At 37.8% G+C, this 27,389-nt stretch overlaps 2 protein-coding genes across 2 annotated transcripts; both read left to right on the top strand.

The window, feature by feature from the left end:
- The first annotated feature begins 1,343 nt into the window (after nt 1–1,343).
- LOC104528124 (serine/threonine-protein phosphatase 4 regulatory subunit 1) lies at nt 1,344–18,169 on the top strand. The gene is made up of 18 exons (XM_010172038.1): nt 1,344–1,470; nt 1,834–1,940; nt 2,544–2,686; nt 3,154–3,300; nt 5,517–5,624; nt 6,474–6,539; nt 7,138–7,296; nt 7,816–8,009; nt 8,357–8,793; nt 10,613–10,839; nt 11,975–12,067; nt 12,576–12,761; nt 13,025–13,186; nt 13,817–13,917; nt 15,089–15,209; nt 15,904–16,038; nt 16,799–16,940; nt 17,894–18,169. Exons 1-18 carry the CDS (start codon nt 1,373–1,375, stop codon nt 18,046–18,048), a joined length of 2,781 nt encoding a protein of 926 aa, XP_010170340.1. The 5' UTR covers nt 1,344–1,372; the 3' UTR covers nt 18,049–18,169.
- Nucleotides 18,170–22,350: 4,181 nt separating this feature from the next.
- On the top strand, nt 22,351–26,936 carry ANKRD60 (ankyrin repeat domain 60). The gene is made up of 4 exons (XM_010172041.1): nt 22,351–22,525; nt 23,346–23,476; nt 25,562–25,727; nt 26,653–26,936. Exons 1-4 carry the CDS (start codon nt 22,351–22,353, stop codon nt 26,934–26,936), a joined length of 756 nt encoding a protein of 251 aa, XP_010170343.1.
- The last annotated feature ends 453 nt before the right edge of the window (nt 26,937–27,389 follow it).

Genomic DNA, 27,389 nt, shown 5'->3' with positions numbered 1-27,389 from the left:
GAGGATGTTTTGGCTTTTGCTAGATAATTGGAAAACAGAGTTTTACATTTGAAATGGGAATTTTTCTGTAGGAAGAAAGCTGAGGCTTGGTACCTCTCAATAATAGAGGATTTCTTTAATATAAAAAGTGATTTATAGTGAGTATTAATGTAGTTTAGAGCCAAAGTTCATTGTGCTAGATCTCACATTAAGGGATTCTGTAGGGAAGAGTGTCTGCAATATAAAATTGGTAAAGTAAGAGTGAGGGTAGAGCTGAAGCTTAATTATCTTGATTAAGGTGCAGCCACTTCAATCCTGAAGAAATTGTTATATCTGAAAGTGTGGAATTATATATACATATAATTTAACCCACTGGCAGTTTCAGAGTGCATTATGAAACAATACAGACTTTCCTTTAAGATGAGCAGAAGCTCATACCACTTTTGTGCTTTCTTTACTGGTTCCATTGCTGAAATGAGAGAATTTGTATTGCTGGCAGGTTATTTAACTGGCTTTGTTTTGAGGATGAAGGATTTAAAAAAAAAAATAGCAGCAAAGTTATCCTATTCCCTCTCCTTTTCAGAGTCTTACTTTTTACCTGTAATCAAGTGAATGTTACTGGATTAGGTGACTGTAAGACTTGGTGGGGCAAATTTTAGCAGTTGGTATGGTAATATTTGGTTAAAAGTCTCAAGCAGCAAATGCAAGAAAGATTTAGAAAAGAGTAGGTTTGCTTGGGAATGTCTGTAGTTGATGGGTCTGCAGCAGAAAGCGCCCAGTGTGTCTGCAAGTAGGGTAAAGTTGTTTTTCCCAAAGCTATCAGTCTGGTTTAGGTGTATAGGACTCAGTAACTACAGTGAGAAAAATGTACCTTGATAACTTTGAAACAGACCCAAGAATTTGCTGTTTTAAATCAATACAATTTGAGATTTTCTGTCACTGTTGAAATTTCAGTTTCTTTTAATGGGGCTTGTTTTCCTTTTGAATGTGTCTGTCAGTTTGTGGTGTGCAGTTTTGTCAGCTGAGCCCCCTTCACTCATAGTGCATGTGGTTAGTCCACTCAAAATGCAAAGTAAAATGTGTTAAAAGCGAAGGATTTATGATGGTTGAAATTAATTAAATTTCAGAGCTTGAATTTATGGGTCTATATGCAAGTGTTGCTCTTGACTTCATTAGGTACAACTTAAGAAGTTTTTGTAAGCCATTTCCAGTCATGTACAGATACTTCTTTGAAGTGTAGCTCTGAAAAGAAATAGACTTACTGGTATATAGTGTATTTTGTGCTATAACATCTCTTGCTGACTCTGTGATTTTTTTAAAAAAATTTTTATTTTTTTTTACCTTTGTTCTCTTTCAAGTTGGGTTTGAAGATTATGGACCTGACTGTGATAGCATGAGGATAACAGCATTCTTGGATATTCCTGGACAGGATAATTTATCTCCACTGGCACGTCTAGAAAAATATGCCTTCAGTGATAACATATTTAACAGGTAAGGGTACAACAGCTACACTTGGTGATAACTGAGTCTGTTAGTGTTGTGGATATTAAGGTGTCACTACTTCTGTTATTATTCTCCTAAGCATGTACCTAATATTATTTTTGTTTGAATAACTTTTGTATAACATTTCCATAAAAAGAGGTTTTTATTCTTGACTGTCTGAATAAGATCTCTTGACTCCGTCTTTGTTTTGTTGGGACATGGAGAAACTGTGTGACTGGTATGTCTGAATGTTCAGAGAAGAGCTTGATCTTTTTTTAAGGTGCCCATTTGCATTTGATAAGTTCCCCTTGCATCCCATCTACATGTTGTCAGCAAGATATTAAGGCAATTAATATGTTTTTCACTCCACAGGCAAATTATTGCCAGAGGTCTTTTGGATGTCTTTCGAGATTTCAGTAATAATGAAGAAGACTTCCTGACTGTAATGGAAATAGTAGTCAGACTCTCTGAAGATGCAGGTTTGAAAGTTTTTTGTTTTTTTTTTTAATTTTTGTAAGTTATTTTATATAAGCTGCAATATAGAAGGCAATAACTTGATTTTCAGAAGGCCATCAGTGAACTAAAGAAACTAATCTAACAGCAATATCTATCAGTAAGAACAAGATACTTTTTAAAAAATTTTGCTTTTGAAGTATTTTGTATGGTAGGTGCATAAATGAAAGGCCCTTACTTAGTATAAGGCCCAAAGTAATATTTTTCAAGGAATTCATTAGATCTGAATGTGTGGTGTAAGTGGCACAGAACAGTTGTGTGTTTTAATGCTTCAAGTGCACACATTCATGGTGATTGGGTTTTCTAGCTGGTGCTCTTATTTTATCTGATTTTTTTAGGGAACTGATCCCAAGCCTCTGGGCTGTGATGATGTATGTTAGGCTGTTCTATTTAATCAGCTTTCCTTTAAGAAAGGGCAGTGTCAGTGGTGATATTCCTTATGTTTTGAGTATTTTCATTTTCCTCTGTTGGGAAAACATTAAACAAACAAAATGCTACTTTTTTCTTAAGGTACTTGATCTTAATTTCTTCATTTACTGATGTTGTTTTTACTTTCTTTTTATTACTAGAACCAACTGTACGTACAGAGCTGATGGAACAAATACCTCCTATTGCCATTTTTCTACAAGAAAGTCGACCAAGATTCCCAACAGCGTTTTTTGAGTACTTGATGCCCATAGTAGTGAGATACCTCACAGATGTTAACAATCAGGTAGGAAAAACAGACTCCATGTGGTGAATCATTGAAAAATTCTGTGTGGTTCAGTGAATTTCAGGCATGAGGAAGAAATACGGTGAAATTCCACCTTTGATTGATATCTAGCTTTTATGTAGCCCTTTGTGTTTATTGGTTCCAGCACACTTTGCTAGGGAGGTGACAATTGGAACCTTACAGGATTTACCTAGCAGCGTGTTGATGGTGTCTGTTACAGGAGCCATGACTTACAAGTACTGTCATCTACTTCATCTTTTGGCTTCTTCCCAGGATTTGATGAAATATAATGTTTCTATTCAACTTTACTATTTATTACTAATTCCTTATGATGTTAAAACTGAGAATTTTTTCATTTGTTTGTTTTTTAACCTGTGTGTTCATTGAAAGCATGTCTTGTGGTTCTTATGTCAGTAAATATTGTCTTTAATGATATACATTTTTGTTTTGTTTGTTCATATTAATAGGTTAGAAAGGCAGGTCAAGAAGCACTGCTTATACTGCTAGAACAAGATCTTGTTGCTCAGAGTGACATTGAAAATAAGGTGTGTCCAATTCTGTTGGACCTCTCTGCTCCTGACAGTGATGATGAGTACAAGGTGGAAGCTGTGAATGTAAGTGAATGTGGAAGAAATCTGATATCGTTTTCTTTTTTAATCACTCTTGTCTTCTTATCTTTTAGCAGTGCTGCTATAAAGCTCTTCTAGAATGTAACAACTTTATGTGGGATTTTCATGAGCATAAAACCTAGAAAATAAAAATTGTACTTGCATTCTTAGTGTCCTGAGAGCTTTGCATGAATAATTGAATTTTCTATATCATTACTATATCAGTTTGGTTTATTCCCTCTTTATTTGTTAGTCACTCTGTGAACTGAAACCCACTGTTGTGATACAGCTGAAGCTTAAGTGCGCTGAGCTGTTAAGCTTGAAACTGTGGGTTTCTTACTGATTTGTAGCGTTGAGCACCACTGAAACAATGTGAATTTACAAAGAATTTGAACAGGGTCAGAAACTGATGCACCATACTGAGAGGTTAAAAATTATCTTACTGAATTCAAGAAGAAAGCAAGGCTGTCCTCAGAACTGTGGTACTGAGTTCTGTTTATTAACACCTTTGGCTACGTGTAGAGGTACTTTGGGTGAGCTTTCTCTAGGTCCTGTACTTTTTATGTGATGAAGAAATCTGGGCTTCTGTGTCAATGAAGTGCTTGAGGAGTCTTTTTGAAATAGTGCTCTTGAGAGTTGAGCTATACAGTACAGTAATTGGGAACAAGATTTGTTACTGTATGCTTAAAAATGTTAAGTATCACAATGGAAGTTATTTTCCCAAAATGATGAGAGGCTTTTTCCTATAGTTGATTGATGATGTGTTGAGTACTTGAATGGAGTATTAACAAGAACTACCTCTCCTTTTCATTTATAACACTAATTAATATGAGGTCCAGGAATAGTGCTGATATTAAATAAAATAAGCAATCAAACCTTTTGTGTCTATTCATTAACTTACTTGATTTCATAATTTAACACAAAAAATCTTTTTTTTATTCTGAATTTTTGAAAAGATCAGGTTTAAAGAGACCATATTTATACTTCAGGATGCTAAATGATTGTCAAAATGGTAGCCAAATAACAAGTATTAAAACAAGGCTTCCAAGAACCAACTGCATTTTAAAGTTAATTGTTATGTTCCCCAGCAGTTTCTTTACATTTGTTCTACCAGGTTTCACAGTAATGTTATAAAAGTGTGAATGATGATCTGATCTAAATTCATAAGCATTTTTGAAAAAAAAACAAAAAACCCAAACCCCAAACAAAACAAAAACATTCCCTGTCACTTTCAATAAATCGATTGACTCCACAGAAAAATGCTGGTGTGTAATTTCATTTCATTTATTTTTGTGGAGCTAGAAAGCTTTGTTAATTTTTGAAAAATAAAAATAGAAAGATGAGTACTGTTAATCTGACAACACAAGTGTAAGCATTAAACTCCTGGTGCTGCAGGCATAACAGTTGAGTAGAAAGGTATGTGGGAGCCCCTTTGTTTTTACTGTTGCAAATACAAGAATTACAGCAAGTTACCCCTGAAAGTGGGAGCTGAAAGAAAATGTACAATCTAAAGCACGTGATTTTTGCAGCAGAAACATGGTTTGCAGTAGTAGTTGAAATTGAGGTTCCTCAGAGAAAGCTAGATAAATAAGCACATTACTAACTTTCTTTACTTATGCTGTGAAGTTAACTCCTAGAATTTCTGAGGATGATTCCTGTGAAGTGTGCATTAGCTCACATATGTAACTGGTTTGTCTTACTCTCCCTTTTCTCTCCTGTTGTGTGGCAAACTTTATTTTATCATGTTGTCTGGGCCTGTAAAGAGCTGGGACTGTAGTTGTTTGTTTTTAAGTATCTGAACAGCCCTGTTAAAACCAAGGGGCTTATTTGCATGCTTAAGCTTGAGATATTTCTAATATGCTTAAAGATTGTGATTTTGTGTGCTGGTTAGTGCAATGGACCTTTTGTCTTCTCCATACAAAGTATCAGTGTATGCCACGTTGTAAAACACCTTACAAATGCATTTATATAATAAAAGTATTTAACTGGATTTAAAAAAAAATACATGCAGAAATGTTATGTTTGGGTAACGTGGTGTAGAGTTACTTTAAAATAAAAACTATAGTTGTGCTTCACAGAAAACAGGTGTATGAAAACACAGTGTGTAGCAATTAAATCTATTTGATGGTAGTTGCTCTCTTGCTCGCAGAGGTAATTTTTAGGAGGAGTATTTGACCATGCTTACAAACTTCCCTTACATATATCCCCTTTTTGATGTTTAGATAATCTGTAAAATGGCTTCTATGTTGAGCAGAACAACAGTTGAGCACATGCTGCTTCCTCGTTTCTGTGAACTGTGCAGTGATGGGAAATTGTTTCAAGTCCGAAAGGTTGGTGTGTTTTCAACCCTAAACCACTCAAAAATTAATTTGTGTGTTGCTTTTCAAATGCCTTCCTGAATAATTTAGTCATAACTTTAGGTGATGAACTTCAAAAGTCTGTAAGAGCAGTTTTAATTAATTAATATGGTTATGGTTTCTGTAGTTCAGTAAAGAAACAGGTACCAGTCCTTGGGGAATAGCTTTGGTGTAGCAGTTAAACTGATCTTGCATATTAAATAGTCTTGCACAACCAGGTGTTATAGCCTTCTAAATAAGCATATAGAATTGGTAAATAGTATATTAACATGGTCTTATCTTAATTGATTTCAGATTTTGACAATGTCTATTTCCAGCAAGAGAGAATGTCCCACTTGCCTTAATTATAGCATTTGTAATGTACTGTAAATGGCATGAACTTGAGACCTTGATTAAACTTTGCTTCAGCAAAGTACTTAAGCCAGTCTCAGCCATAGCAAAGATAGTTCTGTCAGTACACCTAAGTCCTGACCCTTGTATCATATTTTAGTCTGCTTTAGTTTAGACAGCTGCTGTTCAGAGTAATTTAAATTTTCAAGTAGGCTTATTGTCACTTTTAGTGATTACTGAAGTAGCTGATGCTCTTCATGCAGAAACCTTTATTACTATTGATTTCAGAGGCATATGGCTCATGGAAACTTGCTCTAATGAGTCTTTGTTCAGGGTGAGTTAATATTACAGGATGTAGTTACATGGCTGAAATTTGAATAGTCAAACACGTGCAGTTGTTACACAGGATAAATAATGCATGGTGAAGTTCATAATAAAACTAATGGTCTTGAAAGAGCCAGAATATTATTCATGACTTTTTTTATTTCTTAGATTTGTGCAGCTAATTTTGGTGACATTTGTAATGCAGTTGGGCAAGAAGCCACAGAAAGACTGCTGGTATGTAAAAATTAAAATCTATTTACAAGATGGGTATCTCTTACTTCAAAAGGTTTAATAATGAGTTCTTTCATTGTCTTCTCTGTAAATTAATCAGTGTGTCTGCATTTTTTTAAATTGATTTGGCTGAGGCTTTGGTTGCAATTATATCACAAAACTGGGGATGAATAGAAATGCAAAGTTCTTGTTTTGAAAAACATTTTTAGAAATGTAATTGACAGCATATATTTATATGCACACATGAGTGTGCTCTTTAGAATTACTGACTTTTTTTTTTTCTTTTCTCCTCTGAACTAGATGATCAGTCAAGTCACAATTTCAGGGAAAATAGACCATTAATCATTTTTTCTATTCTTCCCTAGTGCATATAGTTATACATAAAATTCTAATGAAATAGGATGGGTGACAGATAGTTTTTCCAATTTCTTCAACTGATATATGCTTTTCACCTGTCCCTGTTTCTTCTGTTCTTCAGTTATTTAATTGTCTTCTGAGTTATCATTGTCTCCAGTTTCCAAACAAATACCTTGGTAACAAGTTGCTATAGTCCTTGTTTAGTCTTTAATTAATTAGTCCTGGTTTTGCTTATTTTTGGCAGATTCCCAAGTTCTTTGAACTCTGTTCTGATAGTGTTTGGGGAATGAGAAAAGCTTGTGCTGAATGCTTTATGGCAGTGTCTTACACCACATCCCCAGAAGTTCGTAGAAGCAAATTATCCCCACTGTTTATCAGTCTTATTAGTGACACTTGCAGATGGGTAAGTAACTCTAATTGGTGCATCTTCCCAGGCAGATTGTACATAAATAATGGGCAACTCAGAAGTGTGCTGTAAAAGTTCTCTAAACTAAATTTGCTGAGGTTAGTCTAATTTACTAAAATCTCATCTCCTCTAATAAGATAGCATCTTGTTTTTTCCTCTCTCTTTTACTACTTAGAATTTCTATCTTTTTTTTTTTAAAATAAGTGTAAGCACTCTTCTGAGAATAGGTTGCTTGTGTTAAAGATATTAGTTGGTGTAGACAGTGATGTCCTACAAATTTATAACTGTTTAGAAGCTTCCTTACAATAATTGTAGATACGTGATTAATATTCTAACACCTTTTGCTTAGTTGTCACTTATTTGGTAATTGATAATTGGATATATTTGGTATTAAATGAAGCTGTTCTAGTAAGAACCAATTGGTTCTTACTAAAAAATGGAACCAAACTTTTATTTTTCAGCATTAACTCTGTGGGAGTTGCATGAATTCTTCCTATTGTCTTTATACTATCACAGGTTCGTCAGGCTGCTTTTCAGTCTCTTGGCCCATTTATCTCTACCTTTGCAAACCCTTCAAGTGCTGGTCTTTACATTCGAGAAGATGGGACACTGAGTATCCGACCATCAATGCAAGATGTGAATTCCAGTTCCTGTCAGCCAAGCAACAATATAACTCTAAAGTCCTCCAGTACAAATGCTACGTTGTCCAGGTAAAATCATGAGAAAGATGTGATGTAGTGGAAGGGAGAAGAAAGAAGATAATTCTTTGTGTTGCTCTTCAGGGCTAAAAATGTCAACTTGAGATATAGTTTCAGAAAAAGCATGAAGAGTGAGATCATACGTGTCTATTTGAGTTGTAGCCACTTTATTGAAAAATGCACAGGAGGGTAAGGGGAAAACTGGTGAAGTGAAGCATAGTGGTAACATGAATTCTGTCTTTCTTCAGAGAACATAAACTTCTCTAGTTGATGCTGTCTTTTATGAAGCATTTCACTGAAAACTGTTGTTACAGAGTACTTCAAGTTTTATTTGGATAACTGTGTGTGTCTGTTACCAGTTCAGAACAACCAATGGAAATCAAACCAGAATCATCAACTGAAGAGACTTCAGCTGAAGTTAATACAAAGCTCTCAGTTGAGAACCTAAATAAAGATACACGGGAAGAAAGTTCAGATTGTTGTACCAATCCCGGAGAAGATGTGTCTCGATTGCCTCAGGGTGACAAAGTTGCTGCTGGTGTCACAGAAGTCACTAAGGACAGCAGTTTTCCTGGAACAAACTCAAGGCTGCAGTCTACTGAGGACGTGTTTAGTACTTTTCTATACTGGCGCCCTCCTCTGCCTGATATAAGTCAGGATCTGGAGTTGCTTCAGTTCAAGACTGAAAAGCACAAAGATAGCTCCTCTATACCATGTAGTAACTGTGTTGCTAGTACTGAAATAAAAAAAGTTCTAGAAACCTTACAGGAACACATAGATGATCCAGACGTTCAAGGTGAGACTCTGTAATAGTAAAATCATGTTTTCTCTGAGCAGATTTTCTCCTGGCCTTTACAAAACCCTCAGCTGCATTTTAATTGGCTTTGGTATTCATAAGGTGATGAGACTTCCTTGAGTAGTAAATTATAGTAGAAAGTTACTCAACAACCTTTAACACCAGCTCAGAGTTATTTTTAGAATAGCCAGGGAAGTGTTCCCAGCTCCTGTTTGCTTGAAATAAATTGGTTCGAACTACAAAAGGGAAAAAAGCTTGTTGAAATTTGTTAAAACTGTTTTTAAGTACTGTAACTGAGTACTGTGGTTTTATTTTGGGAAAGAGCTATCTGTTATCAGCTGAATTAGTCTAATATTTGGTTGAGTGAGAATGGCCCTAATTTCAAGTCATTTTTCCTTAGCCTCCCCATACGAGCCTGCTGATGAACATATTGAAGTGATAATAGCCTGAGAGTGGGGTGCATATGTGTTTCCTGGGCCAAATCCCTCTTGACAACCTGTCATCCATAGTCAACTCGGTTTCTTGTTCCGCTAAGTGAATTAACAGTTTTCATCTGCCTGTTTATTTTTCTCTTCTCTGCATGCAAAGTCATAGCTGCAGCACCATCTGGATTCCATGCTCTAGTAGTAGTGAGCAGTAAGCCAACTGATAGCATATTTAGGTGGCTCCCCATAGCCATTTGGAAAGGTACCAGGAAAATGAAAAATTCCTCACATGTGAGAGGCAAAGGATCAGAAAAAAAAGGGAAAGATTTAGAAGAGGAAGTGGTGAAAAAAATAAAATTTAAAGGAGTAAAAAGAAAAAGTGGAAAATGAAATGAACAAATAAAAGGAGGAAAAAAAGGTGTAAATCAGTTTTGAAAAGGAAGAGAGTAAAAGCCCCGTTATGTAGAACTAGCAAATGGAGAGATGTTAGCTTGGCAGCTATACAGTGAGAAATGAGGGGTTTGGAGAGGTATGGGGGAGAACAATGAAGATTTCTGCCCCCCCTTTAGCCGAAGAGTCTTGCTTCCTTTCTCAGAATAAGGAGATGTGGATGTTAGGTTTTGTTTTCCTCCAGCTCTAACTGCTAAAACACTCATAAATATGTCTGTAATCCATTCTTCTACCTTTTGAAGTTGTCCATTTCCCTTATTTCCAAAGTATTCTAATACTATTCATCTTTAAAATATGCTCTAATGTTTCATCTTAAGAATACTTGCTGTAGGCTTTTGCAGATACAGCTATCTCAAAGTTTCTGCATCCTGAACTCCTAGTAACTTCAGGCTTTTAGCAGCAATGTAGCATAATGTGCAAACATTTGTCTGAACTTTATTGGTGTTACAGTAGTATATATGACCTCTTGTTTTCTATCTGCTTCTGCAAAACAGTTCAGAGATTGTTTGACTAATTCCTTCCTCTGGATAAAATTTTTCTCAGCAGTGTTTTAAATGCACATTGGTGCCTTTTCCAGGCAGTTGAATCAATGGCATAATATAACAAAAGAATTTGTATTAAAATGTTTGACAGTATGAAGAAGGGGAGGTCAGCCAGTATGCTGTGATACCTCACTACAGGGGATTATTAGAAATACCTTTCAGTAGCAGAAAATGGTAGACAGCTGAAAATGTTAACACATCCAAATCATTGCTCTTAATTTATGTGAAGGCTTTGTGGTAGAGTAATGGGCCTTTCCTTTCTAAGAGCAAATGTTTGCTAATATACCATTTCTGTGCAGCTGAGTATGGTTTTCTTTTTATCTTTTCACATTTAACTAATTATAAGTTTAATGCTTTTAAATGTGGAAAGGAGACTAAATAGTGTTCTCTTGCTTTATACAGCTCAGGTCCAAGTGTTGTCTGCTGCTCTCAGAGCTGCTCAGTTTGATTCTGTTGGTGACTGTGAGACCAAAAAAATGGAAGAAAGCAAACTTCAGAACAAAACTATTTCAGATGAAGCACCTGTTTCAGATACTACCTGTGACCAAGTAGAGGAGGACACTCTGTCATCCCCTGCCTCCCAGAATAACATCAGTGACCAGTCTACCACCAGTATACTGAAAAGCACAGTAAGTATGCATTGTGCTCCATGTCTGAAATGAATTCTTACCTGCTTTAGTACTGCGTGTGTTCACGTAGCCCTGGCATAGTTGACCCACTTCTGATCTTAAGCCTTTGAACATTGCTACACCGTAAGTATCACAGGCTACTTACTTTAATTAAAAAAAGAAAAATAAAGACTTAAATAAACTTGCACACAAATTACCTAAGAGTTAAATTTTTGCAGTAGTCTTGTATGTTTGGAGTTTTGGTTTTTGGGTTGGTTTTTTTTTTTCAGATGAAATGTACCAAGTACATTCTTGCCTCATCCTGTAATGAATCTAAAATTAGTCTTTTATCTCTAGACAGGAGGCTGAATCAGGTGGTGACAGATACACAGTTCCTGGTTACTATTTCTTGATTATATAGGAGTAAAAATAATTGTTTGTACAGTATTTAATGTTGCTGGAGCCAATTCTGAATTATAAAGAAAAACTCTCCTTGTCTGTGAACAAAAATTGCACATCAAATCTGTACAAACAAAAATGTAAAATACTGTATGAACTTCTGAACTTTTAATGGTTTTGGTCTCTTGAAAGTTTGAATTCTTTCAAAGGTGGGTTTTTTGATTTCGGTTGGGGTTTTTTGATTGGTTTTGTTTTGGTTTTTTTTCCCTGATACTGGGAGAGAAGTATGTGCTTCATAATTTGGTGGGCTTGGGAGTTTCCAGCAGTATGTTCTAAAATAAGTAAAGCATTTATCGTGATATTGACTGACTTGGAGCAACTGCTAAGCTGTTTTGTTTAACATAATTTAAATTCATGCCAAGAAGAAAAACTATTTAAGAGTATAGTAAAAGTAACCACTCCAAATCTGTATGAATGTTGAGTTTATTGTGTTCAATTAGATTGCTTTTCCAAAAAGTAAATCTAACTACTGTTCCCCTCGTTGCTGCTATGGTCTTAAATAGTGTATGTCTAAGTGTACAACTCTGGTCTTTTTGTACTTGTATAAACACACTGAATAAGGCTTTGCCTGTACAAGACTTTGTCTGTAAAAGGCTATTCTGTATCAGAATTACTTTGTTCTGTAGTGTGATGCTTTGAAATATCCCAAACAGCAGTAAGTCTGACTCATTTCACTAGCTAGTACGTCCTTTTACAGGACTCGGAGGAACAACACAGAGGAACCAGTGTATTTTTAAAGAAAGAGGAAGAAAATAATCCACCATTTGAAGATGACAAGTCAAAATTACAGGTGATTAAAATAGCATCTAACGGCTTCAGCGATATACTGGATACAGTTCATCTTATCCTTAATACAGTGATAGCTTTTGCAATTGATTAGTTGCAGAATGTGAAGTGCTCTGGGCATTTGAGGAGAATTCTCTTCTAATTTGGAAAGCTAGAAAAATTCTGTTGCCTTTTTGGTACTTCAGGGGCAGTCTGTGCAACCAGGATAGGCACTGACTATAGTTTTGTCGCTGGATTTACTGTTTGTATTGAGCAAAGAAGAAATTTTCAGTTTGGTTTTACTTGATGAAGTAATAATTACTGTTCATTACTGACTACTGTATCTTAATGAGAAGACAAATAATTATAGGGGTCATTTACACTTTGTAAAGCTAGCCCACAAAAGGAGCATCTTGCCACTGTTGGTGTTTTGCTGCTAGCTGGCTGGTAGCAAGAGAATACTGGTGCACAACAGGTATATTTTCTTTCTGATCTTAAAGTGTGTGTTGCTGATGTACTGTCTCTATCTATAGGATATCATACCTCAACCTTTATTAGACCAGTACTTGTCAATGACTGACCCAGCTCGAGCCCAGACTGTTGATACTGAAATAGCCAAACACTGTGCGTATAGCCTTCCTGGGGTGGCTTTAACACTGGGCAGACAGAATTGGCACTGCCTCAAAGACACATATGAGACGCTGGCCTCAGATGTACAGGTAAAAAAAAAAGTTTTTAAGTAATAAATCAGAATTTTGAGTTTGTTGAACTGAAGTTACAACATCTTATACAGGATTAAATGTGTGCTAAAAATATAAAATTCAAGATTTAAATCAGACTTCATAAATAAGATTAACATTTTTCTAATGCTGTGTAACTAGCCCTGTTTCTTCTGCTCTCAGTCCTCACACAGGTGTAGTTCAAAAACTGCTTTATTTTAGTTATGGTGCCTAATCTAGTTCATCTCTTAAACTGTTTGCAGTGGAAGGTACGTCGGACACTAGCTTTCTCCATACATGAACTAGCAGTTATTCTGGGGGATCAGCTAACAGCTGCTGATCTGGTGCCAATTTTCAATGGATTCTTGAAAGATCTGGATGAAGTGCGTATTGGTGTCCTTAAACATCTGTATGACTTTCTAAAGGTAGGAAAGTGTAATTTAATTTCTCAAGATACAATTTTTTTTTTTTGGATTCTGATATTGAGAGGTTTTTTAATGAGATGTGCAGATACCAGTATCTCATTGCATGCTTAGTTTTGTGCAATACTGCCATTTTGTGTATCTGTTGCTTTTTTTAAGGTTCCTCACTTCTCTTCTGTCTCATGTCCCAACAAAACATCAAAACTGAAAACCCTTTGTAAATGTGGTTGTAAATGCTCCTGGCTGTTGTAAAGGAATTAGTATTTTCTACAGTCCAGGTGGAAGGTTGGACCATTAGCAATTTGTATTTGGGGCTGTGAGAGAAGAGAACAGATCCTGATGGGCTGCTACATAATAAACACAAATCCTTAGTTTTTGGTTGTTCAGTCCTATGCCCAGAGATGGTGCTTTGATGGGTGTCCTGGCAGAAGTGATGACTTAATGTGCTTTTTTGGATGTCAGTCCTGTGTGTCCAGGCACTCAGCTGGTTGTGCACAATTTTCAGTAAGCATCTTTGGAATGATCACTTGCTTTCAATTAGGAAAATGCACATAGGTGTGAATAGAGTACTGCAGCAGAGAACTGCAAGTGTTGAATTTTATCAGTTTTATACTAGTAATGTTTTTCCTCTAGTTACTTCATGCAGACAAAAGGCGAGAGTATCTTTACCAACTTCAAGAATTTGTGGTGACTGATAACAGCAGGAACTGGAGGTTTCGTTACGAGCTGGCAGAGTATGTAATTTTGTTAACTTCTGATTTTTAATCTGTGTTACTAATTTGGAAATAGATAACTACATTCAGAAGCTACTGCACTCTAGTTAGGAGATAAAAGATGACAACCATCCTTTATTAAAGAACTGAAATAAAAGCCACTGTCTGTTGGGGGTGGGATGGTTTTTTGGTTGGTTTTGGGGGGGCTTTTTTGGCAAGTTGTGTTGTAATCAGGTGTGACTGAAATGTAAATGTCTGTGATTATACCAACATGGAGATCTGGTTTGCTTGCAGTTTATGAAACATGAAAATCTGATAGATACTACTCAGTGAGCTTTCAGCTCTTACTCAGTTCTAGATTGCCTTGTAAAAATCAGTGAAATATATGTACAAAGTAACTTTTCTACTGTGTATGAAAGAAAAAACAGTTCTTAAAAAAATTATTTGGTATTTCCATATGACTGGATGTGTGATGGAGATAAAATAACATCCCACACTTCTTTTTCTACAAGCACTGTTAATATTTGAAGCACTGAAAAAGTGTTTGTATGCATCGCTTGTGGCTAAAATCTGACCTTTGTGTTTATCTCTTTGCTTTGGTTGGGCTATTGAGGATTTACTCTCCCTTCGTAGTTTGGCAAACAACCTACATCTCACTGCTGTGCGAGAATGTTTAACAGCAGATCCTGACACCTAGTGCAGAGCTGCCACTTTGTGGTTGGTTTGTGCATGGCTGCCAGTAACATACTGGCAGGGGTGTGACTAGAATGAGATCTGTGCAGTTCCTATATATAAACCATTTTCTGAAATGTAGATTTCTACACCAAAGTAATTTTTAATTTTTTTTTTACTTCACAAGAACACACAGGATATTGGTCAGAAGTTGCAAAAAAACTTCTCATTGTATTTTTGTTTGTAGCTTTTGTTATTATTTAGGATAATTTTGATTCATTGGTATATCTAGTCTGGATAAAAGTTTCTCTTGGCCTCCTGAATGAATTATAGCATGTACCTCTTCAATATTCGTGTACCTTTACGAAGTAGAGAGAAGAACAAACTGTTCAAGTGCTTTATAATAACCATGGGGTTTTTTTGAGGCTCCAAACAATCCTTAAATATATTTAATAGATGATACAATTGGAGCAGATTATTGCTGCACTTGCTAGAGTTAATCACTTCCTTTGTGTTTCAGGCAGCTGATCCTGATATTGGAACTCTATAATCCCAATGATGTCTATGACTACCTAAGACATATTGCACTAACTCTCTGCTCCGATAAAGTTTCAGAAGTTCGGTGGATCTCCTTCAAACTGGTAGGGGATTTAGTTCACTTCCTGGCAGGAGAGGAGGAAAATTATCCTTGAGAGGGATACCTGAAATCACTTTGCTTTCTTTCAGACAAGTAGGGTGAATACAGATATGTTTCAATAAACATGGTAAAAAATAGGGAAAAAGGTGAAATGAAAAGTCTATAAAATATTTTGAGTTGTCAGACTTCCACAGATATTAAAATCTTTCTCTGTTGGTTGTATATGAATGATAAATGTATTTTCAATTGAATTCAAACCATGATATAGAAGATTTGGGAGACCTTCTCCCAGTTCTGGGAGGAAAAAAAAAGTTACTGATCTTTCCTCAAAGTTGATTTAATTTGTTATGAGCTTCATGATAATGCCATCACACCATAGATGTCCTGAATGAGTAGAAAGATTCCTTTACTTCTTTTTCTTCATGGCACCATGGAAAGGGGTGTTATTTTAAAAGTTGTTTTAATTTTTTTTGTTTGTTTCACCTGAACAAACAGCTTTTTAAAGCTTATGCTTTCTTTTCTCCAGAATAAGCACAGTAATATATTACATGCTGCAGGCACAGCTGATTACACTGGATACAGTTTTTGGTCTTCCTTTGTAGGATTCAAATAAAATTATGCATTTTCTGAGGGCTACAAGTTAAGTCTCATCTTTTTTCCCCCCTCCTTTTCCCCTTCCACCTTCCTTCTCTTCACAGGTTGTAGCAATACTACAGAAGTTCTACGCAAACAATGCAAATGCACTGGGATTAAATTTCATTAATGAACTTGTAGTGCGGTTTCGACACAGCTCCAAGTGGGTTGGAAGACAAGCTTTTGCCTTCATTTGTCAGGTTGGAATGTTCTCTCTCTCTATTTCTATGTGTACATTTATCTTAGAGCCAGTTTGAGGCTTTTCAGCAATGTGGGCAAAACTGAAATTTGGACTCTATTATTTTTTTTTTAATAATTCTTTGGGTTCTGTGATTTTTGGGTTGACAAAAGATGGTGACATAGTTGGTCTAATCTCAGTAGTAGCGTATAGCTATCCAGTTTCAAAGCTTTGTTCTGTGTCTCCAGGTGAAATAACTGATCCCTTGTACTTTATGGTATCCCAGTAGCTAAGTCAGGTATTAAGTCCTAAATGGAGATGTGTTTTGTAATACTTTGACATGCCAGGATAAAGGTTCACAAGATCTCTTCAAACTACCAATGGATGCTTGATGCCTAGAACTGTTTTGCTCTTTCTTTCTGCTCATTTATCCCCTTCCCAACCAAAAAAGCTTACTTCACTAGCAGTGAGAAGCAAGGGTTGGATGTTGAAAGGCAAAAGGGTGATGACAGGCAAGAGAGCAGTATTTCCTAGAGTACAATTGAAAGAAAGTTGTCTGCTCTCGGGTCATCTTCAGATGAACTTGAGAACAGTAAGGTGCGTTTTCATAACGGTATTTCAGAGGTTGTACTTGTTTCACCAACATAGGATGTATTTGTTCAGAATTAAACACTGTCTTTTTTTAATAGTCAGGCCAAATTAAGGACAAGCTGGAAAGGAGCAGCAAATACTGTATTTTTAACATGAATCTTGCTTTCTTGTGTTCTGTGTTTGTTCTGTAGGCTGTAGTAGAAGAAGAATGTATGCCTGTCGACCAGTTTGTTGAACACTTACTCCCCAGTCTTTTAAGTCTTGCTTCAGATCCTGTGCCAAATGTAAGGGTGCTGCTCGCCAAGGCTCTAAGGCAGACGCTGTTGGAGAAAGGTGTGGTCATTCATTTCCTTTGGCAGAACTAACCTCTCCCAAATCTGTCTTTCCCAGTGCAGTTCTCTATGAATTGGCTCAGCTGGTAAAAGACTGTTTGGTTCTGTTTATACTGAAAGGAGAATTATACCGTGTAGTCTGGGATACTGCATTTAAATTCAGATTTAGGAATATCGATTTAGGAATGTATAGTGTAGGGGTTTTTCTGTCGTGGGATAGTTGATCATCCAGGGCCCGAGCCTGGCCCGGCTGCTCTGACCCATGTCGTGCGTCGTGCACTAGAGGGCAGTGACACTCTGGTCACAGCAAGTGCTGCTGCCCCTGGGGTGTTATTTTTGGTGTCTGTGATGTCTGTGGCAAACCGATCTTTCTTAAACATCACGTTAGATTATTTTTATAGATTTCAAAGATTAGTGTTAATGAACGAGTCGTTTCTGGGGTCCTTCAGATGAAGTGTTAGGCCTTTCTCTGAAATGGTTTGCTTTGCTGCTTTAGTCTTAAGCTAACAGTTGTACTAGGAAAGAACATAATTTTGTATGCTGCTACAATGTCCTTTATTACAATTCCTTAAAAAAACCCTCAAAAAAATCAGCTGATCTCTGATTATTCAAGGAAGATGCACAGAAATATACCCTCCTGTATTTTTGCAGAATAAAGTATGGAGAATGTTTTGTAAAGCATTGTACAGTAGCACCTTCCTGAGATTGCTCTTACTTGCTGATACATTTCTATTGAGGGCTCAGCAAAATAAAATTTCTCTTAAAAATACTTGGGTGCCTGATCAGATGAGTAAGCAGCAGCATGTTTCTAGTTCTCTGTCAGCTTCCTTAGCTTGCTGTAGTTTCTCTAAGGAGCCAGGTGTTTTTAGCACTCTCTGTATTTCTGCACTGCTTACACCCAGGGTTTATTCTTTTGTCTTTGACAAAAATTATCCTTTTCTCCCATTATTCTAGCTTACTTTAAAAGTGTTGGCAATCCTCATCTAGAAGCTGCAGAAGAGACCATTCTAGCCCTGCAATCTGACAGAGATCAAGATGTGTCCTTCTTTGCCACCATAAAACTAAACCAGGGTAACGTGGACAATACTACCATTGAAAAACATAACTAATATGTTGTTCTGCAGTAAACACTGAGCATCAGAATGGTTATTCACTTTATGGTTGCGGTTAGTATGAATAATGTGGACAAATAAGAAGGTTTTTGTTACCTACTTGAGCTGGAAAGGGTCTGTGGAGAGATGTTACAATGTTCATTTCATGATGACCTTTCATCTACAGCTGTGTTTTTCAGTCTGGTAATTCCTTTCATTTTTTTCTTTGTAAACGTGGGTGATAACTCTGATCTCACCTGCTTAACCTGCAGTTAAGTATTGTATGTGAAGTCTTACACCATACTCAGTGTTTCCATTTAATTGCAACTCACATTTCATTTTTTAACAAAACATTTCCAGCAGTAGAGTGGTCTGCTATAAGCTTAAAATGGTTTCTAAATCTTAAAAGCTGATTATAGCAAAGTTACATGAAGATATTATTTCCTCACTTCTGTTGTAGTTTTTGTATTGTTTCAAGTGTTGAGTTTTAACTGAAAAAAGTGTATATATGTGAATAGTTTTGAATTTTAACAAAAAAAGGATGAAGAACTTAATTCAGTATCAGTGGAAAAAAAGCTCAAAAATAATTTCACTTTATAAAGTAGTTGCTAGAATTAAAGCATGGTTCATTTTTACTTAATATAATGTGATATTTTTCAAAGCACAGAGAGCTCAAGATTCTTTGTATATTGTGACTCTCCTATTAATTTGCTATTTCTGAACTATACCCTTACAGGGGTTAACATGTCTGTTACAGTTACTGCTGGCTCTGGTGGTGGTAGGTAGGCTGTTAATTTCCCAAACTGAAAATGATTCCTTCTGCCCTAGTGAAGTTCACTTCATTTAAGGGATTCAGTTCCTGTGTTGTATCTGTAGAAGGGTATTACAGAATTTTACAGACTTATTTTTTGTTTGTTTGGGTTTTTTACATATGTTATTTGAAAAACTCCTTTTAACTGGTCCAACATTCAAAACCTGACGTTCAAATCCCAAACAGCCTGCTACTGTGTTCCTAAGAAACAAAAGAACTCTAAATTCTGAAAAACCTCAAATAACAAATGTTCAGGGGAAAGGTGTTGACACAGTTTCCTCTGTAACTTCTGTGGATTGTATGGTAAGGTTTGGGGCAAACAATAAGTGAAGGTTCCCGAGATCCTTAAGCTTAAGTAGGATGTCTTCTGTATATTTGAACAGGTGTTTTGGAAGAAAGACAGAATATACAGATAGAACAAATATTTCTGTTAAGAAAACTAGGTAGCTTCTGACCAGTTTGAAAAAATCATAAAGCTAATATTTTTTGGTGGATCTTGTCTTCTGTTGTGTCCCAAATCTGCAGAGAGTGTGGGGCCTGAAAAAAAGAAAGTCTGTCGTTTGTTTGTTTTATTTTACATTGTGGATTGGAACTTTGTCCTGTTCAAAAACTAGTGGTTAAATACTAAAGAAATGGCTTCATGCAATAAGTTACTTTCTTTCTGGGATCACAATACTTTATCCTAAGTAGTCCTGTTAAGTGTTTCCCCTTATTTCACTGTTACGCTAGTAAGTAATTCACATTGGTGGAGGTTTTTACAGAAATCAGTTTTTTCTTTTTTGTTTTGTTTTAATTCTGGCTTGTCTGCAATACAGCAAGTAGGTTCCTCAGCTGGGTTCTGTATTTTTGGAGGGCTCAGTTTTGTATAAGTTTAACTAGTCGTGTATTATAATATGTACAGTATTTGTAACAAATTGTTTTCTTGTGAGATCACAAAATGCTTTTTGGAAGTTGCAGGCAGAAATATACCACTGCTATCACTGCTATTACAGCAAATAGTATCGACTCTGTAAGCCCTGCAACGTTCTACATTTAATTTTTTACAATTTTTTTATAATTTAAAACAAATGCTTCTTCAGTATGGACTTTTTATGATTGCAATTTCTTAACAAAAAGACCCTCAAGTTAATTTTTTCTAGTTCTAATATCTTTTTCTAATGCTGGCATTATATTGGTATTTTCTAACAGTTCAAATTTTCTAGGACCTTTCTGACAAGGTTTTACTTCTGTTTTTTATCATCAGTTCATTGAATTTCTCAGCACTGAACAATTTTTTTAGAGTGTGTGTATATGTAAGTATGTTTGAAATGTACTGTATATAAATTAAATACTTTGAACATTAACCCAATCCAGGTTTCTGTTTGTCAGATAATCTTAAATAGTTACCTTTACTTGCAATAATCCACTGGAAAACACAAGCTTCCTTATGTTTTATCATGTTTGGTTGGTGTTCACTACGAGTTTTTAATGAGGATATGTGTAGACAGTAAGCCACCAGCTATAAAAGTTCACTGAACGGCTAAACAAAGTTTTGTTCTTAACAATATTTGGTACCTCTCTGGCTCCAGAAATTTTCTCTGTTTTAGCTGATATGATTTCAGTAGAGCATTTAAAAACTTTTGTTAAAACTCTACAGTTGCATGCACTAATGGGGGACATCATAGTTTTGGGGTGGGGTTTTTTTTTGTAGACAATGTGCAGGTCTATTGAAAAGATTTACCCTCTACAGAGTTTGTCTTTTTGGTTTGGTTTTAAACTAGAAATGATTTCAGCATGACTAAAGACCGCACTTTACGTCTTGTACTAGACAAATGTATGCAATGGTGAGTAAAGCGGTGTGTTCACGTACAATTCTCTGGGTTGTTTAAATTATGCAAAAAGTATGTATTTTAAAAGGCAGGTGGAGCAAAGTTAGCTAGTTGATCCACTTTCACAACAGCAGTAAGAATACCACTTCTAAACATTTCTAGCTAAGGAACATGAAAATAACGTTAGTGGGTGCAATATTGCTTGGATGCCATAGGAAATGATCAAGCACTTGTAATCCAAAGCATGTTAGTCATGTTGCTTAGATCTCAGACTCGCTGGTATCTTGTGTGTGGCATACACGTGGCATCGGTGAGGATGCCGCCTTCGTGGCGGTTCGGTCTGTACACAGTGTTGTTTAGTACCCAGTTAAGTGGGGACACTCTGGAAGTGTCATTCATTTGTCAGAATAGAGAATCTATGTAACTTTCTATTTGTATTTATCTCAATAAATCCTGTGACTTTTATAAACCAATTTGTGGTAACTGACTTTTGTCATGAGTGGGATGTGAGTGTATTCTTTTGGTTAATGAAACATCTCCGTAGTGTAAACACTGTCATCTGTCAAACCAGGGTTCAGTGTGGAATTCATCCTGTTGTGTAGTGAAAAATCCATTAGATATCCAGAGATTTGAAGGAGCTCTTCCTGTGCTTTTTCCTTGAAGTGAGCATGGCAAAAGTGCTCTGAAACTAAAATCATTCTGTCAGAACTGAAACTCTAACAAGGTATGTTTTAAATGAAGAGAACTTGTGTGTGCTGGGTGAGACTGGCTTTCAAGTCTTTATTTTAAATCCTTCCCTTTCCACACTTCAGCCTGGAGGGGCATCCTGGACTGGTGGGTTTTTTCAGTGTGGTGTTGCTCTTGGACATCCTACATTAATGAATGCTGTGTAGTTGCTAGGCCTTGGGGAGTTGGGGGTGGGAATGAATAATCAACACCTGGGTGGTTGGTTTTGTTTCTTATTTCAGCAGTCTTCTGTATCTTCCTCTGCTGCAGTCCCCCTTTTGGCCATTTAGATGCTCACTGGCTGCTCCATCCTGTGCTATAGAACTTCTGCCAACTGCTGCAAGAGAGTATCTGACCTTCCCTCTCGTCTGCAGGATTTAGCTGGTGCAAAAGTGAGGATGAACAGTACCTGCACTCCCGGTAAAGCCTACCCACGTGCTCCAAGCTAGGGCACAACAACCCTATGGAGTAAACTGGAAACACTAATTAAACAGCTGTACAATCTTCTCATTAGATGTTAGACTAAACGTGTAGATTGACATCTAGACTTTAACAAAGAAAACAACATAAAATACAGGCAACTCTGGGTATTTACCCAAGTTACTACTTTGTTTCTCTACTGCTGGTCTTCCAAGTAAGTTTATGTCATCCTAGTGAAAATCAAAAGACAGGCAGGAGCAGAAATCTTTCTGTAATCACTCTGGTGCATTGCTTTCTGTAGTATTCCCTGCTGGGTTTGTCTAGGCTGTTACATCACACTGTACTTCTCTGATGTCAGTTTATGCTGCTTGGATACTGTAACGTGCTCATGATACACAGGGGGATCTATACATGGGGGGTTTTGATGATACAAGGGGAATGGGAGGGAGGAATTACTACCAGATCTAAACCCCTGTACTTACAGGGGTCCAAGATTCCAAGCTTTGTCTAAGAGGCAAATCTCACCCACTTCTAGTCAGGAACCAGTTCATCACCATGCCTTTCCAGCGCCCGCCGACCTTTACTGTCCAGCTCTGGCTGGCTGAGACTAATGAGATCTTTTCACTGCCTCAGTGCCAAAATGACTTAACTCTGAAGAAGCTCAAGTCCCATTTAGAATTGTTGACTGGGATCCCCCTTCACTTCCAGCGGCTTCAGTACCTGGATGAAGGTGAGAACTTGTAACCTCTGGGATTCTTGAAGAGTATTTGTAGTACCTCTTACCTGTTAGTTCATTTCAGTCCTGGATGAAAGTCACTTGGAATTCAGCTCTTGACTTAACGCTTAACTTTGTTTCCTTCTCCTTAAAGATAATGGTCTACTCAACATGGTCTCTAGGTTAAAGATTGCAAACACTGACCTCTGTGTTCCTGCTTAGCTTTGTCAACAGCCAATGTCAGTACCTGGCTGGTTCACCTCGGCCTAGAACAGCTCTAGCGAGGCTCTGGCTGACCCCTCTGCAGTTAAATTGTGTGGAGCAGTGTTTTTTTCCTATTACTTCAGCTGAACGTGTGGTGTTGGGTGTTGGAGTACTTGGCTTTGGGGGTTACAAGAACAGGTAGTCGTTGAAACTTGCTTAGACCTGCTAGTTAAAACAAAATAACTTCCTATTATTTGCTTTTTCAGATCAAACTTGGAGGTTTCTTTTTAGAATAAAGACACCATGTGTGTATGGATACACCCAAGTATGTTCCTCCTACAGTGTTGGTACTTCACATACTACCTGCAGCTTTCTGTGGGTTACAACCATATTATCCCAAGCGCACTGTGTTGTAGCTTTTTCTGGGCTGGGGGTGTATCTGCCTTTTCATAGCTCTAGCACAACGGGACCCAGGGTGTCCTTGAGGCGTTATGACAGTCAAGGAGAACACCAGGATGGCTAAATAACTCAGTCACCACCTAACTTTTGTTTTTAAGCTGGTCTTTGTCTTCTCTGAGGATATGTTGACTTGCTTTATATTGACTTGCTTTGCTTTTCTAACTCCCTACAGCAGATCTGGCTGACGAGTCTACGTTTGAGGACAATGATATTGTCCCTGGTGGAAGGATTACAATGCGCATCTGGCAACAAGATGGCTGGGGGCATCTTGTGGCAGCTGCTGCACAAAGAGATACTATGAAGGTTCATTTCATTATTTCTGTGCATGGGTGGGATACTGTGTGTGGAAAAGCTAAAAGCCTCTTGCTGAAGGTCTAAGTGCTTTATAAAGCAAGACTTCATAGAGCAGCCAGTGGGGAAGTCTTCAATGGAAGAGACTTGCTATAGAAATGAAGTAGTCTAGAGGTACTGACACAGTTCACAATAAAAATGGTAATTTTGAGGGGGCTGGTAATCCACAACCAGTGAGTCAATCCCTAATGCAGTCTGTTGAATTCAGAAATAAGACAACCTTTTGTTAACTAGTACCTTGGGAGTGCAAGTTCTGTTCACTCTCTGTTCACTATCTTAACTTTTTGTAGCACTGATGTGAGTATACTTTCAGGTTACTTTTCTTGTCTCTGCTTATCCTCATGTCTGAAAAATGTTTGCATTTTTTATTCAGTTACCTGCCATTTTACCCTTCTGATGTCTTCTCACCGAAAAGATACTTAATTCCACTGTATTTCATATAGATAGGAGAAATAATGCATAGTGTCTAAACAAGGCCTTTTTCTTGGTTATCCTAGAACATCATTAGGAGATTGAGATTCTCTGTTCCTGGGTATGCTGGTGAGGCTGAGTTACTCTGTTATTATGAGAATCAGAGGCAGAAACTCTCTGTTTCAGAGTCCATCCTCCTCTGGCCATACTGCCCCCAGAGTAAGAATGGGACTCGATACGTGACAGTACCGAAATCAAGAATCAGAAGACATTCCCTGTCTCATCCACTTTATCTGGTGTTACTTTATGGACCATCTTGAGTTTACGATCCCGTCAAGTCTCATTAGTAAGGAAGCTTTGATTTTTATAAAAACAAATGTTTCTGTGGCGCTCTGATGGAGGGCATGCTGCTCTCTTGATTTAGGACTGAAATGTTGTCTCAGCAGAAACACAAGGTGCTCCAGCTGATTTATACTGTAAACCTTCAGGCCTGAGCGGATGTGGTCATGAAATATCCTTTGGCACCTTTTGTAAAGAATCATTATCTCCATTGCCCTGGCCAAATTCCAACCTGGCTAATCACATTGTGTTCCTCTGCATTTCCTCAACCACTGCAAACGGATACGGCAGGGTTCTGCACTTGCTTTTGTGAACTGTTGCATTGTGTTGCAGCTCATTGGCAAGCAGCTGTTCTGTCTCCTGAACCAAATTGCTTGTGTTTTCCTATTGGGTAAACTGGGTTTTGTAGGATTTGGGTTTGTTTTTTTTTCCCCCCCTCAGTGTTTTGTGTATTAAAGATCTCGGTGGAGAGTAGGAAACAGAAAGCTGTGCCACAAAGACAAATGGTCTCCTTTGAAATGAAAGGTATTGGCATAAGAGCTCCACAAAAAGCTTGGTGACACTGTTGATTTTCAAATGAAAGAAAAAAACAAAACCCTACTTTTATAAGAAATAACTGTACAGCTGTTCTAGTAATGTGCTTCCACTTACTAGATGAGAAAACCATGGTGCATTGTGGAAGATGTAGCCCAACATGGAAATAGCTTCTCAGGAAGCACAGCAGCATGAGGCACCTGAAAATTGTTCCTAAGAGGCCTCTCGGCAACACTTCAGAACTGATGTTTTTGGCTTCATTACCAAAAAAACCTCCTTCTGGCAATGAATGTGATACAGGACTGTTTCCTGAGGCAGCTTAGGTTTATGAGTTGCCTGCTGGAATTAGGGCCCAAAGTCTCACCTGCCTCCTGAGGAACCTGGGCTTATGTGGCCAACACTGTCTGTCTCTGTCTTTCACAAAAAACTCAGGTCAGTTTCCAACAAATTTAAGAGGACAAGGGTTGCAAAGATAAACAGTTACTGTAAGATTTTGTGAAGCTTAATAACTACATACAAAAGGAGAACCCAAATTAATGTTCCTTCCAACAAATAATGTGAATAAATATTAGATAGCAGAGGATCAGGATGAGGCAGAAGCATAAGAAACAAGCAGGTATTATTGACCTGATCTTGGAGTGATTTATGCAGTGCGCAGGCATCCCTAAGTACGGATATGAGACTTTCTTGATACCTAAAAAGAATCAGAGTACTCTTTTGAAAGAGATTAAAAGGTTTGTGTTTATTCTGCAGCTAGCCTGCCTGGGAGTTACAGAGGACTCCACGAGCACCACGCCGTATGCAGAGGTACTGGGACCACAGCAGAAAAAGGAACGGGTAGCACATCGCGCTTTCGTGGCACTGTTTGTTGCCAGCCACAGAGGTCACGTTGAAACTGTCAGGTTTCTCCTGAGACATGGTAATATTCTTAGATAGAACAATTCTTCTCTGGCTGTAGCTGCACAGCATACCACCCTCCTGCTTACCCAGGCCATAGAAATGTACCCAAATGGCCTCACATGTTTTGTCTTTGAGGTGGAGAATGTGTTCAGCCCATCGTTTCTGATGTAGACTTGGAGACAATAAAAACTGACCCTTGGTGTTAGAGAAATTCATATTGGAAAATAGGATTTCTGATTTTTTTTTTTTTACTTCCCTATTTGAGTCTCATTTATTTATTGCTATTTTCTTATTAACTAGAAATGCTTAGTTTTTATCAGTCCTGTGCAGCACTTTATCACTGTGAGATGTAAGGAGAGTTGTAAGCACTAGTTCTATGGCTCTGACATTTTGGAGTTTTGTTGCTTTGCAACTCAATAAGCTGCCTTTCCCCAGAAATCTGTGTTTTCACAATGGACAGTCCTCTGGGTCAGCTGAAGTCACTGCATTGTCCTGAATGAAGGGATATTTGTTAATGAGAAGACATTTGTTAATGAAAAGACAATTTATTAATCGCTTTTTTTTATCATTGAAAGTGAGTTCTGAGGGGAAATCCCACCTTGTCTGAAGAAGTTCCCTTCAGGTTCTTGTCTCTGAGCCCCCTCCGAGTTTGTCCCTGTTAAAGCATGGTGTTGTCCTCTCCCAGTGAGAGCTCTGTGCAAATGTAATGGCAATGCCTGGCTGCAGCAATGCCAGCGATGCCCCCAAATGGAACAAAGCACGTTGTGTGTGAGCTGAGGGCAGGAGCATTTGTTCACTAGACAGGTTTATTAATTCCACTGATTGGATGTGACTAAAACAAACTGCATCTGCCTTCAGAAAATAAATGTGCATTCTGGCCCGCAGGTGGCATTGCCTCCTTTCATATGCCGTGCCACTCTTGGACTGTGTTTGACTTTTTGCAGGTGTGGATTTGCATGCTAAGACCCCGCTGGGAAGGACGGCCCTTCACGTCGCTGCTGTCACGGGCCAGCGCGACTGCATCAAGCTGCTCCTTAGCTACGGGGCACGAGCTCTTGACCCCGACAGCGAGGGACAAACTGCGGTGAGCCTTGCCCGCCTGTGGGGCCAGAAGCAGAGTGAACACACCATGGTTCACTTCCAGAGGAGGAAGAAATTCCCTGGCACTGTGCCACCTGCCCGCGCTGTCAGTCGGGCCTTGCAGCAGACATCTGGTCCCACGTCCTAAAATAAATACGGACTAACTGGGTTCTGGCAAATTTCGAGGGACAGTCAGTAACTTTCCCGGAGACCCACACTTCAAATATAGGTCACTGGGTGGGATTTGGGGGTTTTAGTTATGAAATAAGCTCATGTACTGGTGATGCTGCAGCAAAGATGACAACTAGCTTGACAGCACGGCTCTCAAACACACTCTTAATTTGTAGCTTAAGTATTTATAATACAGTTCCCCAGCCAAACTGGCCATTTAGTTAATATGGTTTTGCAGGAGAGCTGGGGCCTGTCTGCAAGTTCTCTTTGGCATGCTCCTTGCCTGGGTAATTTCCTAATGGTTGGCACCAGGCCAGGGCGATACAGTTTAATGGGTATTTCAGGGGACTGGAAATCCCTGGATCTTTAATCCAGTTCTGGCCCTGGCTGGCCACTGCCAGATCAGTTAAGGGTTGTTTTGTGTGTAGAG

This window comes from Antrostomus carolinensis, unplaced genomic scaffold (assembly GCF_000700745.2).
Source record: "Antrostomus carolinensis isolate BGI_N321 unplaced genomic scaffold, ASM70074v2 scaffold4837, whole genome shotgun sequence".
Classification (NCBI taxonomy): domain Eukaryota; kingdom Metazoa; phylum Chordata; class Aves; order Caprimulgiformes; family Caprimulgidae; genus Antrostomus; species Antrostomus carolinensis.
The sequence above is the reverse complement of the archived record's forward strand: the minus strand, read 5'-3'. Positions and strand labels throughout refer to the sequence as shown.

Excerpts from the sequence above, each read along its gene's own strand:
- LOC104528124 (XM_010172038.1), top strand. The coding sequence starts at position 1,373 with ATGAGGATAACAGCATTCTTGGATATTCCTGGACAGGATAATTTATCT. Across the intron at positions 1,471-1,833 it reads AGTGATAACATATTTAACAG|GCAAATTATTGCCAGAGGTC; the intron begins GTAAGGGTACAA and ends TTCACTCCACAG. Across the intron at positions 10,840-11,974 it reads CCAGTATACTGAAAAGCACA|GACTCGGAGGAACAACACAG; the intron begins GTAAGTATGCAT and ends GTCCTTTTACAG.
- ANKRD60 (XM_010172041.1), top strand. The coding sequence starts at position 22,351 with ATGCCTTTCCAGCGCCCGCCGACCTTTACTGTCCAGCTCTGGCTGGCT. Across the intron at positions 22,526-23,345 it reads GCTTCAGTACCTGGATGAAG|CAGATCTGGCTGACGAGTCT; the intron begins GTGAGAACTTGT and ends AACTCCCTACAG. Across the intron at positions 23,477-25,561 it reads CACAAAGAGATACTATGAAG|CTAGCCTGCCTGGGAGTTAC; the intron begins GTTCATTTCATT and ends TTTATTCTGCAG.